Source organism: Anolis sagrei, chromosome 2, assembly GCF_037176765.1.
Source record: "Anolis sagrei isolate rAnoSag1 chromosome 2, rAnoSag1.mat, whole genome shotgun sequence".
In the NCBI taxonomy this organism is placed as follows: Eukaryota; Metazoa; Chordata; class Lepidosauria; order Squamata; family Dactyloidae; genus Anolis; species Anolis sagrei.
The window spans coordinates 140,885,032-140,898,865 of record NC_090022.1 but is presented as its reverse complement, the minus strand read 5'-3'; the positions used below and the strand labels follow the sequence as shown (position 1 = coordinate 140,898,865).

The window sequence follows — 13,834 nt, the reverse complement described above, 5'->3', positions numbered from 1 at the left end:
ATTATGATTTTTTTCTCTACATGTATGTAAGCATTGGGTTTTCCCATTAGTATGTTGTAAACTGCCTTGAGACCCCTGTTACGGTGAGAAAGGCAGTATAGACAGTTTGGACTTCCCAATTTTCTATTTGTAGCTTACTTTGCTGCCAAATTCAAAGGGTAGTAATGCTTGATTCCGTGTTTTCCCTTAGGCCTTTGAGGATATTTACATTGAACAGAGGAAGACCATTCGGACCTGCTTGGAGTACGCTGATAAAGTTTTCACCTACATCTTTATCCTCGAAATGTTGTTGAAGTGGTGTGCCTATGGATTTGTGAAGTTCTTCACTAATGCCTGGTGCTGGCTGGATTTCCTCATTGTAGCAGTACGTATCTCTTTGTGATTCTTCAAATCTATGCATTGCTTTCTGTGACATCTGAGATTGTTTTTCTGGCTAAAATAAGTGAGGCTTAACAATGCTGATCCTGTAGCACTCTGTAATCTGGGCATCAAACAGGAGCAGCCACCCAGCAGGAACTGTTGGAAAGGCATTCTCCTGCTATTTATTATTGATGTTGAAAGTTGAGGACATTTGCATGCCATCACTCTCAGGTCTACTTTTCCATTGGGATCACAGTGTTGATTGAAAGCGAGAACGGAGCAGAGGAGGTGTCAACAAGCAAAAATAGCCCTAAAGCAAATCTGATTTCTAGCAGTTCATCAAAAAAGCCATTTTTACTCTTATACATCCTGTCTGATTTTGGGAGCTAAACAGACTATTTGGATGGGCGACCACCAACAAATACTGGTTGCGGCAGACTATATTTCAGAGGAAGGAAGTGGCAAACCATCGTATTGCTTGCCAAAGAAAACTCTGTGAAAATCATGGGGTCACCACAAGTTAACAGGTAACTTGAAGGTAGAAATGCACACAAATACACACATATAGTTCATCCAGAAGTTGAGACAACAAAAGTGTTAAGGACTGATCTTGGGGATAGAAATGTGCAACATCACAAGCACCCATTAATACTATCCATTCATACGTCACTTTTTATATAGCCTACCTGTATCCCAGACTGAAACTTAAGATAGTTCATAAAAGATGGAAAATTACATTACAAACACATATAGTTAAGAACAGGGGTTCTCAAACTTTATAAACAGAGAGCCAGGTCACAGTCCCTCAAACTGTTGGAGAGCCGGATTATAATTTGGAAAAAAAAAACATGAATGAATTCCTATGCACACTGCACATATCATATTAGTAGGGGGAAAAAACACTTAAAAACAATACAACTATTAAAGTGAAGAACAATTTTAACAAATATAAGCTTATTAGTATTTCAGAGGGAAATGCTTTTGGCTGACGAAATAAGATTGTTGTTGTTGTTGTTTGCTTTCAAGTCATTTCAGACTTAGGTTGACCCTGGTCACAAATACAGTACTGGAGGGAAATAGATGGCCTCCCACATCACAACAGCCAAAAAGCACTAGCTTAGAAAAAAAGCTGTTTTTAGCAAATCTTGAACAGCATGGTTCTTTTCTTCAGTGTGTTTATCTGTCCTGGGTATTGTAAGGGCAGAGTTTGGAAGCAGCTCCTACAATAACTAGTTTTGAGTAAGATAGTAATTAATTTTCACCCAATAATGGAAGTAGAACTAAGGCCCCATCTACACTGCCATATAATGCAGTTTCAAAATGCAGTTTAACTACATTGAATTGTATTGTCGAAGGCTTTCATGGCCGGAATCACTGGGTTGTTGTAGGTTTTTCGGGCTGTATGGCCATATTCTAGAAGCATTCTCTCCTAACGTTCCACCTGCATCTATAGCAGGCATCCTCAGAGGTTGTGAATTATATGCAATGTGGATTATATCAATCAACATTGCATATAATCCAGTTCAATGCAGTTAACCTGAATTCTGAAATATGGCACTGTAGAGCTAGTCTCAGTCACTTTTCCATTCTTAACCTGCACGGAAGAAATTGATCCCCTTTTGTCCTGTAACTCCTTTAGTACTACCTTACTTTTATAGCTGCCAGGCTGAAGGAGTATTTATTTATTTACTTCACTTGTATACCACTTTTCTCACCCCAGTGGGGGACTCAAAGTGGTTTCCAACATAATTATGGCAAAATTTAATGCCTCACATACAAAAACTTAAAATAATGATAATAACAGTGATAGCACATGGTTCAAGAGAAAGAACTCACAATGGGGGAAAATCGGGTTGAGGAGCATTCTTATGGCAGCTCTTGTGGGTGCTCTGATGCATGAATGCGTTCTGTCCTTGATTACAGCAAACATATAAGGAAGCTCTGTACCAGAAGAAAAGGTTCACTTAAATATCATTAGCATTTCTTTATCACATGTTGTGATTCCCGATTTCAACAGCAGGAATGCAGATGATCCACATACTATTCAGCAGGGATGGAAAAGAAGGTTTAACTTGCCTTCCACACAAATACACCAATACATATACCACAATCGCAGCAACAATAGGAATTCCTCCTCCTCTTTGTCTCAAGAGGAAATCGCTATTAGATGCCATTAGTAGCCTGTCTCCCACGATGAAATAGCAGTTTTGCGAGTAGGTGGTTATCAAGCCCACAATGCAGAGAGAGAGAGACAACGTCCTCAGTCCAGTATGACTGTTCAAGAACATGCACCAGTAAATGCAAATAAACAGGAACATATAGTTTTGCTCTCTAACTATTCCCTTCTTGTAATGGCAAGGTTCTCTCTGTTGATGAGAGTCTCTCTGACAAAATTAGAAACCTTCCATTGGCCATATTTTCTAATGAAATAGTGTCTTCCCTGTGTAGAAGAGAAGACCTGAAAGTGAGGTGATGCATGTACAGCAAACTACTTTTGTGGACAATAATTGTATATAATAGAAAGAAATAAAATGAAATGTGTGGGGGGAGTGGGTATGTTTTAAGTGTTTTGAAGGTATCTCTGAAGATATTTTTACCAAAATAGAATATACTCAAACTGGCCCTTGTAAGAAAGATCTTCATCCTAAGATCATAGGATAAGATCTTTGAAACATCTCCAAAATAACTATATTGTTTGTTACTGGATTATCACAGTGAAAACAATGTGCAAGTGGTATTTCTGAAGCATGGGGACCTTTTGACCATATCATTCTCTACTAGTTTCCAAAGATGTCAAATATATTTGTGATTTCTCTGCAGTTTTTTTTTCTTTTTTTCCCTTTTTTTCTGGAGCAATGATACATTTTGTTGGTATGGTTATGTTTTGGTTTGGTGTTTGTCTTTTAGAGAAAGGTGAATTATTAATCTAATAGTACAAAGCACCCCATGATTTAATACTTTTTGATATAATTATTTCTTTAGAAACAACCAATATACTTTTTTTCTGAAAGAACCTTCTAAAAACTAACTAACCATAATCCAGTGTAAATTATTACTTTAATATTTGTTCACTTAATTGTAAGTTTCAAGATGTGAGAAGGGAATGTTGGTTGCTTTAATGCTATTTGTCTTTCTACTCACCCCAAGTCTTTTATTTAAGTAATCAATGTTGAATGTTTGTTTTTGTGTTGAGGATGAGATCACAAAAACTGCATTTCATGTTTTGTCTCTAAAAAGGACCCCAAATTTTTAAATCCAGTTTCATAAAAGTTCTTCTTTGAAGCCTTTATCACACTTGCTAACTGCATAGAAAAGCAATAAATGCACAGCTACTTCCAATGACATAGAAAATTGTTTCCACAAACAGTTCAGAAAGCTCTGATCTTATACACATTTACTAGGAAGTAAGCCCCTTAGGACTCAGAAGTTACTTTTGATTAAGCATGCACATAATTTCACTGTTAATCAAGTTTACTTTGGTGTCATGTTAAGCAATGGATGAAGGGTGACTTTCACAATATGAACCTCCCCCCCCCCCCCCCAATCTAACAGTTGTGGCAATCTGATTTACTTGCTTCCCATCAAACCAGATTCTAGGATTGCCAAGATGAAACAAACCACTGTCAGAAGATTAAATTACATTTTGCTGATTCCATACCATTTGAAATGTGGGTGCAGAGTACAAACGATAACTACAAAAATATCGTTTACACATACTGTATCCTTAGTCAATGGATAACTATAATCCCATTAGTTGCCAAAATGCATCAATATTTTGCTCCACAGGACATCTAAAACTCAGGACAAAGAGTATTCAAAATTCATATCCCTCCAAGAAGAAATACCTCATATAGGCTTTTTTCACCACATAATAGTCACACTCCCCCTTTTGACCAAAATAGGATTTAAAAATGACTATTTTTGTGGTGAAATGTGTTGTTTTCATATGTCTTTATAGGCATGATATAGCCTAAGTGTTCTTACATTTTTTTTCCAGTGGATGACATTTAAGTATATGACTTGTTTAAACCATTGGAGCTTAACAGTGTAATCCTGTACATGTCTTCTCAGAAATAATCAACTTAATGGCCCATCATCACTTTAACCATTATAGAGTAAATACATTGCTGAAAAGCAATTATAAAAGGTCCACCATTTTAACAGCAATGCTCGCTTTTCGTTCATAGGATGATTTTTCAAATATCAATTTTTCTGTATCACTTGATAGGTTTGACATAACCTATTCATACTTTAATTTGATCTTACTTTACACCTTTTGTAGGTTAACTCTACTGGATATCATATTGATCCAATCTTTAGACCCACAAACCCATTCCAACATTATAAAGTACAACATATTCTTGCCATCAAATTTATTCATAGTACTGGAGCCAAACTCTCCTCAACATTTTGCATAGCTCAGACTTCGTTTCCTTAACTGTCAAAGAAAAACCATATTGTTCTCCCATTGACAATAAAACACCACTTCCAAACATCGATAAAAGTGCTGGAAAACATTACCCTGAATGCTATTTCCTAGATTTTTAAAATCTCAGAAGCCAAAGTGAATCGAAACGTATGTTATTCTACCTATTTTGGTTTTAAACTAATTAATGTTTTGCTATTTTTAACATTCCAATTTAATAAATGTACTTTGAGCATTCTCAATTTTCAGTGAAAGGAAACAAAAATAATATTTCTTTCTCAGATGCTTTATAGTTTACGAAGAAAACATTAAAAATTGAGGTTAATTCCACTCCATGCACAGACCCTGAAGATACAGTCACCACCTCTGGATACTCAGGTCCACACAGCAAGATCTAAAGCTAGGATTCACATGGGGTGGGTGGGTGATCTGTTCCCCCCTCAAAAATGGCTCAAAACCAAAACATGTTTACTCTTGACAGTGCTAAAATGCAAAGTAATCACAACGTGCATTCAGCCAATATGATTCCTGTATTCAAATACTACCACAGCACTGGAGCTGCCAGACTTGCTATACCAAACACAATCTGGCTTGCAGCATTCATATGATTTGGTTTTTTGGGGAAAAATATTTTGTGTATACACCAGAGGATATAGCAAAAATGCATAGTATGTGCTGCATTTGTGGTGATTTCATAATATGTGATTCAACCCTCAGTCCCAGTTATTTTAGCAACTTCTCTTTACACTTGAGGTCACTCATACAGAGTTTGGGAAGGTCATTTTTGGACTAAACTCCCAGGATCTTGCAGTCAGCATAACAAAGAAGATTGCAGTTCAACAGTGACTCTTTCCAACATCTGCTCTCATACTGTTCAACACCATTGTTACTCACAGTGACACAAAACATAATTCCACTGGAAAGACTGATGATCAACTTGTTAAACTGAAATCCAGCTGGAGCTACACGATTTACCCTACATGAGTGCATTGCATTCTTCGGACTTGCATTGTTGGCTTTTCAATGAAGATTACTTCCCTCACTCTGCCCTATTAGATGTCACACTAGTAGAAAAGATAGGCCTCCCCACCATTTTCCCAACCCACCTGACTGACAAAACTAAGGCAGATTGTGCAGTGTGTGTATTTATCTGTATTCTTTCTCATAGGTACCTTTAAAAATTTGTCTGGCTTAATTTAATGGGAGCTGCTGGGATCCTGCAGACTGTTAAGAGGGCGAGGGTAAGGTTCTTGTCATCCGTTTGGGCTCCTAACCTTCCAACAGACCCTGTTTCCGTCTGTGTGTCTCTGCCTCTATCTCACTTATTTTCCCCTTTTGTTTTATTCTTATGCCTCTCTCAACCGCATTATTTCCTTCCAGGTCGTTTCAGTGAAGTGCTGTAGGCAGCTGGTGGTCTTGTCTTCGATATCACTAGAACTGGGGGTGGACCGGGGCCGGCAGTCCAGTTCGTGGGATGGAAATACTGTCAGTGCTAGGGGATTTATTCTAACAGTCTGGAACCTCTTCTTTTTGTTTTTTGTTTTCCTTTTCCTTTCTTTGTTTCTGTTTTCTATGTAGGTCTCTTTAGTCAGCCTTATAGCTAATGCCCTGGGCTACTCGGAACTAGGTGCCATTAAATCCCTTAGGACACTCAGAGCCTTGAGGCCTTTAAGAGCGTTGTCCCGATTTGAGGGGATGAGGGTAAGACGCCATTAGCGAGCTGATCCTTCTGCATGCCTGTGGGTTATGGCTGGGTGGGTTAAAAAAAGAAAAGCATGCTAGAACCGATCAAAATGGTAGAAAGACATAACAACAAACAGAATCATGATGCAGCTGCTGACTTGATCACCTCCCTCCGTTTCTGGTTCACCCTCACCCCGCTGCACAGTTCTCCCTTTTTTTTTAACTGCGGGAAAAGAAAAGAAAAGAAAAAAGGGAGATGTATTAAGCTGCCTCATTATTGGCCCAATCCACATGTCATTTGTAGATTCTCTGTTGGCACTTGGCTGTTCTTATTTGGCCTGGCTTCTAATACCTCTAGCATCTGAGGGGGCATTTCTGGCTGTAAGTTTTGGATAGGGAGAATCACCAGGTGCAAAGAAGCAGAATTTAAACCACCTCATTTTTTTGCTTCCTTTTTCCACTTAAAGTTTGTGATCAAAGGTGACTTAAAAGAGATTAAACATTTAAAAAAATTAAAGCTCATGCTATATTGGTGGGGTTGTTCAGGATTACCAGTAAGGGCTGGACTGTCGGAATAATGTCTTTGTGCCAAAAGAATGGAGCTCTGGTTTAATTCCTCTCATTTGCACCTCGTTGTTCTCTGTCCAGTCCAGTAGCGACTGGCAACCTTGACTGATAGCTCAGCTTTCCTCCCTATTCTCCCTTCTCCCTTTATCGTGCTTTATGGTCCCCTGTCCTGTGATATGTTAGCAGTAAGTCACAAGCAAAGCAAGGAACCTGAGCTTTCTCTAACATCAATAGATGATGCCACATAGCTCTTGAAACGTTCATGTATTGGTAGGAATTATCTGTTTATTTTTTAAAAAAATAGAAAAAAGGTTTGGTGTATGGAACAAAACTATGCTAAACTCTCTCAAAAAAAGATTGCCCTGGTCTGTGCGTAAAAGAAACTACTCTATGTTTTTAAGGCTGTAATCCTAAAGAACTCATATTAAGGGGAAAGCCTCATTGAATGCCATGGACTTTCTTCTGCATCAATATGCACAGGATTGCACAACTTGAATGTTGCGATATGCATCTAGCAAACACACAATGATCAGTAAGACTTAGACTAAGGTGAGAGGGAGAAATTTGACAGGACATAATAATAGTGCAAAGAAGTAGAAGTGTACTTTCTTCAAGATCTGATTCTGAAGATCTCAAACAGCTCAGTGTGGAATTATAAAGATGCAGTTTACTCAGAAGTAAGATCCACTGATTATAGAGTTTCTCCAAAAGAAATGTTTACTAGGACTACAGTCACAGAGTAGATTGGTCATTTTATAATAAATTTTGGCCCTCTTATGGCACAGCAGGTTAAACTGCTGAGTTGCTGAACTAGCGGTTCAAATCTGGGGAGCGAGGTGAGCTCCCGCCGTTAGGCCCAACTTCTTCCAACCTAGCAGTTCAAAAACATGCACATGTGACTAGATCAATAGGTACCGCTTCAGCAGGAAGGTAAAGGCGCTCCATGTAGACATGCTGGCCACATGACCTTGGAGGCGTCTATGGTCAATGCTGGCTCTTTGGCTTAGAAATGGAAATGAGCACCACACCCCCAGAGTCAGACACGACTAGACTTCATGTAAGGGGAAACCTTTACCTTTTCCTTATAACATGTTTGATAATGAATATGGAATTGTTAAAGATTAACTGAAGAATAACAGATATTCCCCTTTTTCAAAAATTCCCAGCTCAGTACTTACTATGCCATCTTAAAAGTATGTATATATGCCTTCTAGAGGTTCTTGTGATATAGATAGATAGATAGATAGATAGATAGATAGATAGATAGATAGATAGATATCTCACATGCCCCTTAGATGGAAACATGTGCTAGTGAAATCAATAAATGAAATTTAGATAAATCACATCTAGAGAAATCACACAATGAGCAGTTGCTTAAGACTTTACCATTTCAAGCAAAGGATCACAATTTTTATTTTGATTCTTCAAAAACAGTTTGAGAAAATTTGAATTGCATTCTAGTTTAGACTGTCCTAGTCCTTGTAAAACAAGCACAGAAAGTGTTTCTAATAATAGCTTATAAGGATGACTTTGTTAGACTACATGGGGGCTGTAGGTTTTGAAGAGTAGTATTTTTTTAAAAAAATGATTTTCCAAACTTTAGCTGATATAACATTCCCCCATGATGGGGAGTCATGTGAGAAGGACATGGTGTATGTTGTTATTTTTACTTGCAGAAGCATTAAGGTGTGTAATACTTTTTCTGAGATAGGTCTACATAACTGAGCTGAATTATGGCCAGTTTAAGAAAGGCATGGGTTTTAATTAATGCTGTCCATTTCAACAGGACTTATGCCCAAATATGTTTAGACTTTGAGTCCACTTACCAATCCAGACATGAAGATAGACATGGCACCACAACATAAATCTGTCTGTATTTATTCTGAAGCAAGTCTCGATGCTTTCAGTGGGACTTACTGCCTAGTAATAAATATGGTTAGGATTGCAGTTACACAAACAATTTGTATATTTGGACATAGGTTTGTATCTCCTCTAATATGCACAAGAAGTTTCCAGCCTGTGCATGGCTTATCCTTCCTGGATCAAAGCAGAAATATATGAGCAAAGAATTGAGAAAATAAAATATTGTCACTTTCAGCTAGCTTGGCTGGAATGCCTCCAGTTCCCTGACATCTTTCACTTACTGGAAATGGTCCCTTGGTGGGAAAATATAATAAATTGCAGTAGGAACCTGTGGTCCTCCAGATGTTGTTGGACTCCAGCTCTCATCAATATCAACATTCATATGATATTTAGATATAAGGAGCACTGTGTTCTAATAATATCTGGAAGACCAACGCTTCTCCACCCAAGCACAGATCTGATCAAACTTAATTTTCTATTTTCTGCTAGACACATTGGAGGAATTATTATTTTCACTTGTGAAGGGTTAACTAGATTTTGTGTTTGTTTTATTGCTTTAACAAAACAAAACAGGAAAGGGATTTAACTTACTGGACTACTTGCTAACATTCTCCCATCCTTCTTATTACTCCCAATTCAAATTGACATCTCACCAAAGACAATACGAATCCATCTGAAGCTGAAAAAAAGAAATGAAACTATTTTGCTGAGAACCACCAAATACAGTTCTTTCCTTTTTGTTCTGTGCCTTAATAGTTTGAATTTTAAAGAATGTACTCACCAGATCCTATACGAAGCTAAGTAGGACCAGCCCTTGTTAGTTTTTGGCTAGGAGACCACCAATGAATGCCAGGTGCTCTAGGTTATATTTCAAAGGAAAGGATGGGCAAAATCACCTCCTGAGCATTTTTTTTGCCTGAGAAAACCTTATGAAATTAATGGGATCGCCATAAATTGACAGGTGACTTGAAGGCACATACACACAAACAGCTTTGTATATTTTCCAGGGGAGTGGGGAGTGACAGTGATGCTATGAAACTTGCATGCACTTCTTGACAATTTCTAATACACAGTTGTCACACCAAAAGCCATGTTCCCTTTCTCGTAGTAGTTGGTGACAATATTGGTAATTTGGCTAGAAAAACACAATGAAGTGAAAGAATAAAAAGAGAGCTCTGATTCTGTTTTTCAAACAAATCCCAAAATTGAAACATTTTTAAAATTGCTCTAAATTTCTTATCCAGTAATTACATTGCTTTTCATCTTTTCTAATTGTCATGTTTTCAGGTGATTTCAGGACACAGACATTTTGAGGTTCTTAGTAGAACCTGAGATTTCAAATAAAGATTTAAGGAGTTATATTATCATTTTTTTCTCCTGAAAATAAAAAGCAGAGAAGGCAGTGAAGTTTTGCTTACAAACCTTGTCCCATCATTTGTCCCATATTTTTCTGCAGAGAAAAATGTTGCGTCCACTGTCCACCATAAGGGATCGCTTTAAAACTTTCTGCAGAATTATGTAATGCAAGAGTGCCACCTGCTGACAAAGAAGCAAACCTTGTTGCTTTCTGATTAAACCCAATTTAGTTTATGGATGTTCACATGTTCCTTTAAAAGAGTTTCAGACAAGGGTCAGTATGGGTTAAATCACAATGGGTTAAATCCTTGTGCCGGCAGGACTGAAGACTGACAGGTCGCAGGTTCGAATCCGGGGAAAGCGCGGATGAGCTCCCTCTGTCAGCTCCTGCTCCCCATGAGGGGATATAAGATAAATCTCCCATAAGGATGGTAAAATATCAAAACATCCTGGCGTCCCCTGGGCAACATCCTTTCAGATGGCCAATTTTCTCACACCAGAAGCGACTTGCAGTTTCTCAAGTCGCTCCTGACACGAAAAACAAAAAGGGTCATCATGGGATTGTTTGGCCCAGCCAAACCCTGCTGAACTGGTTCCTGTCAGAGCAGCCAGTATTGAGTTAAATGAACTGAAGAACTGATTTGATATAGGGAAAGCAAACATTTATTTCTAATGTGGACAATACTGATACGATATGCAAAGAACTAACCTAGATCTATTAAAGGCATGCTATATTTTTCTTCATGGATTTGTGAAAATACCACCTGTAGAGTAAAAAAAAAGGAAAGAAGCCCTACAAAACATGTATCAATCTCATTTGTTATGGTACAGAGGAGGGAATATGGCTTTCTTTTTTGAGCTTGCAAACATGCATGCTCAGCTCTTTGGACATGGTTGGACTTGCTTATCAAATAATATGTAGACTCTTTAATATTTTTATACTAAGACACTGCTAAGTCTTAGAATTACATTGTTACCCATTCCTACTCCCATTTGAAAGTAATGGCTCAATAGTCCACATTTATCTTCATGGGAATAGGAGAAACAGGGCATGTATATCCAATATAAGTCTGGTTTTAAAGTGGGGAATGGTTGCTAGCTGAAATTACATCAGAGATTCCTTTATCTGACCTAGCTGTTGGAATCCAATGTGAGTCTTGTTGATGTCAAGATGAAGGCCTCCACTTTTTCCTAACTTTATTCATCCTTTATCAAATAATTACAGAATTGCAAAAAAATACCTGCCAAAAGGCTTTTCAAAAATGGTAGAAGATGAAGAGAAGGTGTCATTTTGATTACATTGGTGCTTGTGACTAGCCTTGCGTTCAATTCCCCCCACTAAAACTAGGCATGTTTATGTTTTGTTTCTAAGTCATTGCCTTTTCTGTACTAAAACTCTTTCCTCCTTCCTCCTCCTTCCAATGCAGGTGGTTGTGAATGCCTTGGTGGGCGCTATACCATCCATTATGAATGTGTTGTTGGTCTGCCTTATCTTCTGGCTGATTTTCAGCATAATGGGGGTAAATCTTTTTGCTGGGAAGTATCATTACTGCTTTAATGAGACAGCTGAATATCGGTTCGAGATAGAAGAGGTGAACAACGAGACAGACTGTTTCAAACTGATGGAGCCCAACAGTACAGAGATCCGATGGAAGAACGTCAAGATTAACTTTGACAATGTTGGTGCTGGGTACCTGGCCCTTCTGCAAGTTGTAAGTTCTACCTGGTAGAAACTCTGTGTGTTGTGTGTGTGTGCAGCAAAAATGTTGGAAAACCAAAATGGTTTCATATTAGGCTAGTTAGTATTTGAATGGGAAAGAACCAAAAATACAATAGCTATGGCTGAGTTCTAGAGGATGGCAATGGCAAACCACCTCTGAGGCCATATAGACTCATATAATCCAGTTCAATTCAGTTATACTGCATTCTGAAACTACATTATATGACAGTGTAGATGGGGCCTGATCATTCCTTCTTTAAGAATATCATATGAAATTCATCAGTCAACCAGTGACTTGAAAGAACGTTCACATGGAAAGAACCCATCAACCTTCTATTTATCAGGCAGTCTGGGAGAAGTAAGACCAAGCACATTAAGAATAACTTAAAGGGATAAATATCTCAGCTAAATGAATGAGTAATCAATGGGGAAATGAATTACATGTCCAGATGCAAGAGAATTACTTCCCAGCCAGTTTTAATCCCATGTTATTCCTCAGGGGAGAACAAAGCCTGAACATGTTCAGTAAAGAGCCCAATGCATTCTCATAACAGCTCTTTCCAGAGGATGTGTTTCCAATAACCTGAATGGTGATGACCCATCCTGAGACATAGGCTGTAGTACAAAATAAGCTTACTTCATGCAAGCAAAAGGTCTTCTGAGGCCTCTTCTGCCTAAGGCAGTCAGTCCTTTGTGCAGCCCATTATTTATTTGTTTATTCATTTCTATCCCGCTTTTCTGCTGGATTGGGACTCAAAATGGTGCACAACATGTAAAAAGCAAAAACATACAGTAAAAAAACAGCAGCATCATAGACATAGGACTATCTATAAAAAATTAGCCCTAGCTTCCAATTGCCTGGCTTCATTGTTTTTGCACCATCATGAGATAGCCTTAGCTCTGGTCCTGTAGCATCACATCCTTTATTAAATGATAATTAAATATTATATATATTGTGTGTGTATGTGTTGTGGTGTGTTTTTAAATCTTTCAGTGATCTTTATTATAATGTCTGAGTTATAGCTCTTGTAACATTTTATAACAACAAAGGATTAAAATGGAAATAGTTCAAAGTAATCTTAAGAACCACAAGAGACAAGAGTCCCTTTTACTAAAGATTAAAAGGGGGGTGCCATCTCTCCACAAAGGCACTTTGTACTACGTTGCTGATGAAACTAATAATAATAATAATAATAATAATAATAATAATAATAATACTTTATTTATACCCCGCCACCATCTCCCCAAGGGGACTCAGAGCGTCTTGCATGAGACCAAGCCCGACAACACATCAATAAAACAAAAAACAATAAGCAAAAACAGTACAATTAATATAACTCACATATAAACAGTAACACACAAAGATTTAAAAACCTATGGTGTGGCCAAATGTAATAGTTTAAAATTTAAAAAATAAACGCTGGGCATGAACAGAGGTAGGATGTATCTGATAGGAAGCTTTTAAATGAAATGAAGGGAGAGCAACCCAATGAGTAGTTAAAGTGCTTCTGAGGACATTTTGCTAGAGATTATTTCCTTATTCAGGGAAGGCACACTGGAACAGCAAATACACACTATGAACAACTGTAGGCCCCTAAATTGAATCTGAATGAATTTATACAAAACACAGTTAGGTTTTTCTGAATAGGGATTCTCAGTTTAAATGCTGTCTATGACTAGGAGGCAAAAATACTTGGCTAGGCTAAAAACCAAATGTCACATTTTGATTCCAAAGATGATAAAGCACAACAAAGTGGAAGGCAGTAGGAAAAAATGAAGGCTGTCTTACAAGTGAATTGATTCCATCAAGGACTGCATGGCCCTTAATGTGCAGGTCCTAGGCCTACACAATACATGGC

General features: G+C 37.9%; 1 protein-coding gene across 1 annotated transcript in view; it reads left to right on the top strand.

The window, feature by feature from the left end:
• SCN8A (sodium voltage-gated channel alpha subunit 8) overlaps positions 1 to 13,834 on the top strand; it is a 104,393-nt gene that overhangs the window by 80,478 nt on the left and 10,081 nt on the right. The window contains exons 20-22 of the mRNA XM_067463927.1: positions 191 to 364; positions 6,365 to 6,487; positions 11,683 to 11,967. Coding sequence (XP_067320028.1) covers positions 191 to 364; positions 6,365 to 6,487; positions 11,683 to 11,967 — 582 coding nt within the window. The remainder of the gene's footprint in view (positions 1 to 190; positions 365 to 6,364; positions 6,488 to 11,682; positions 11,968 to 13,834) is intronic.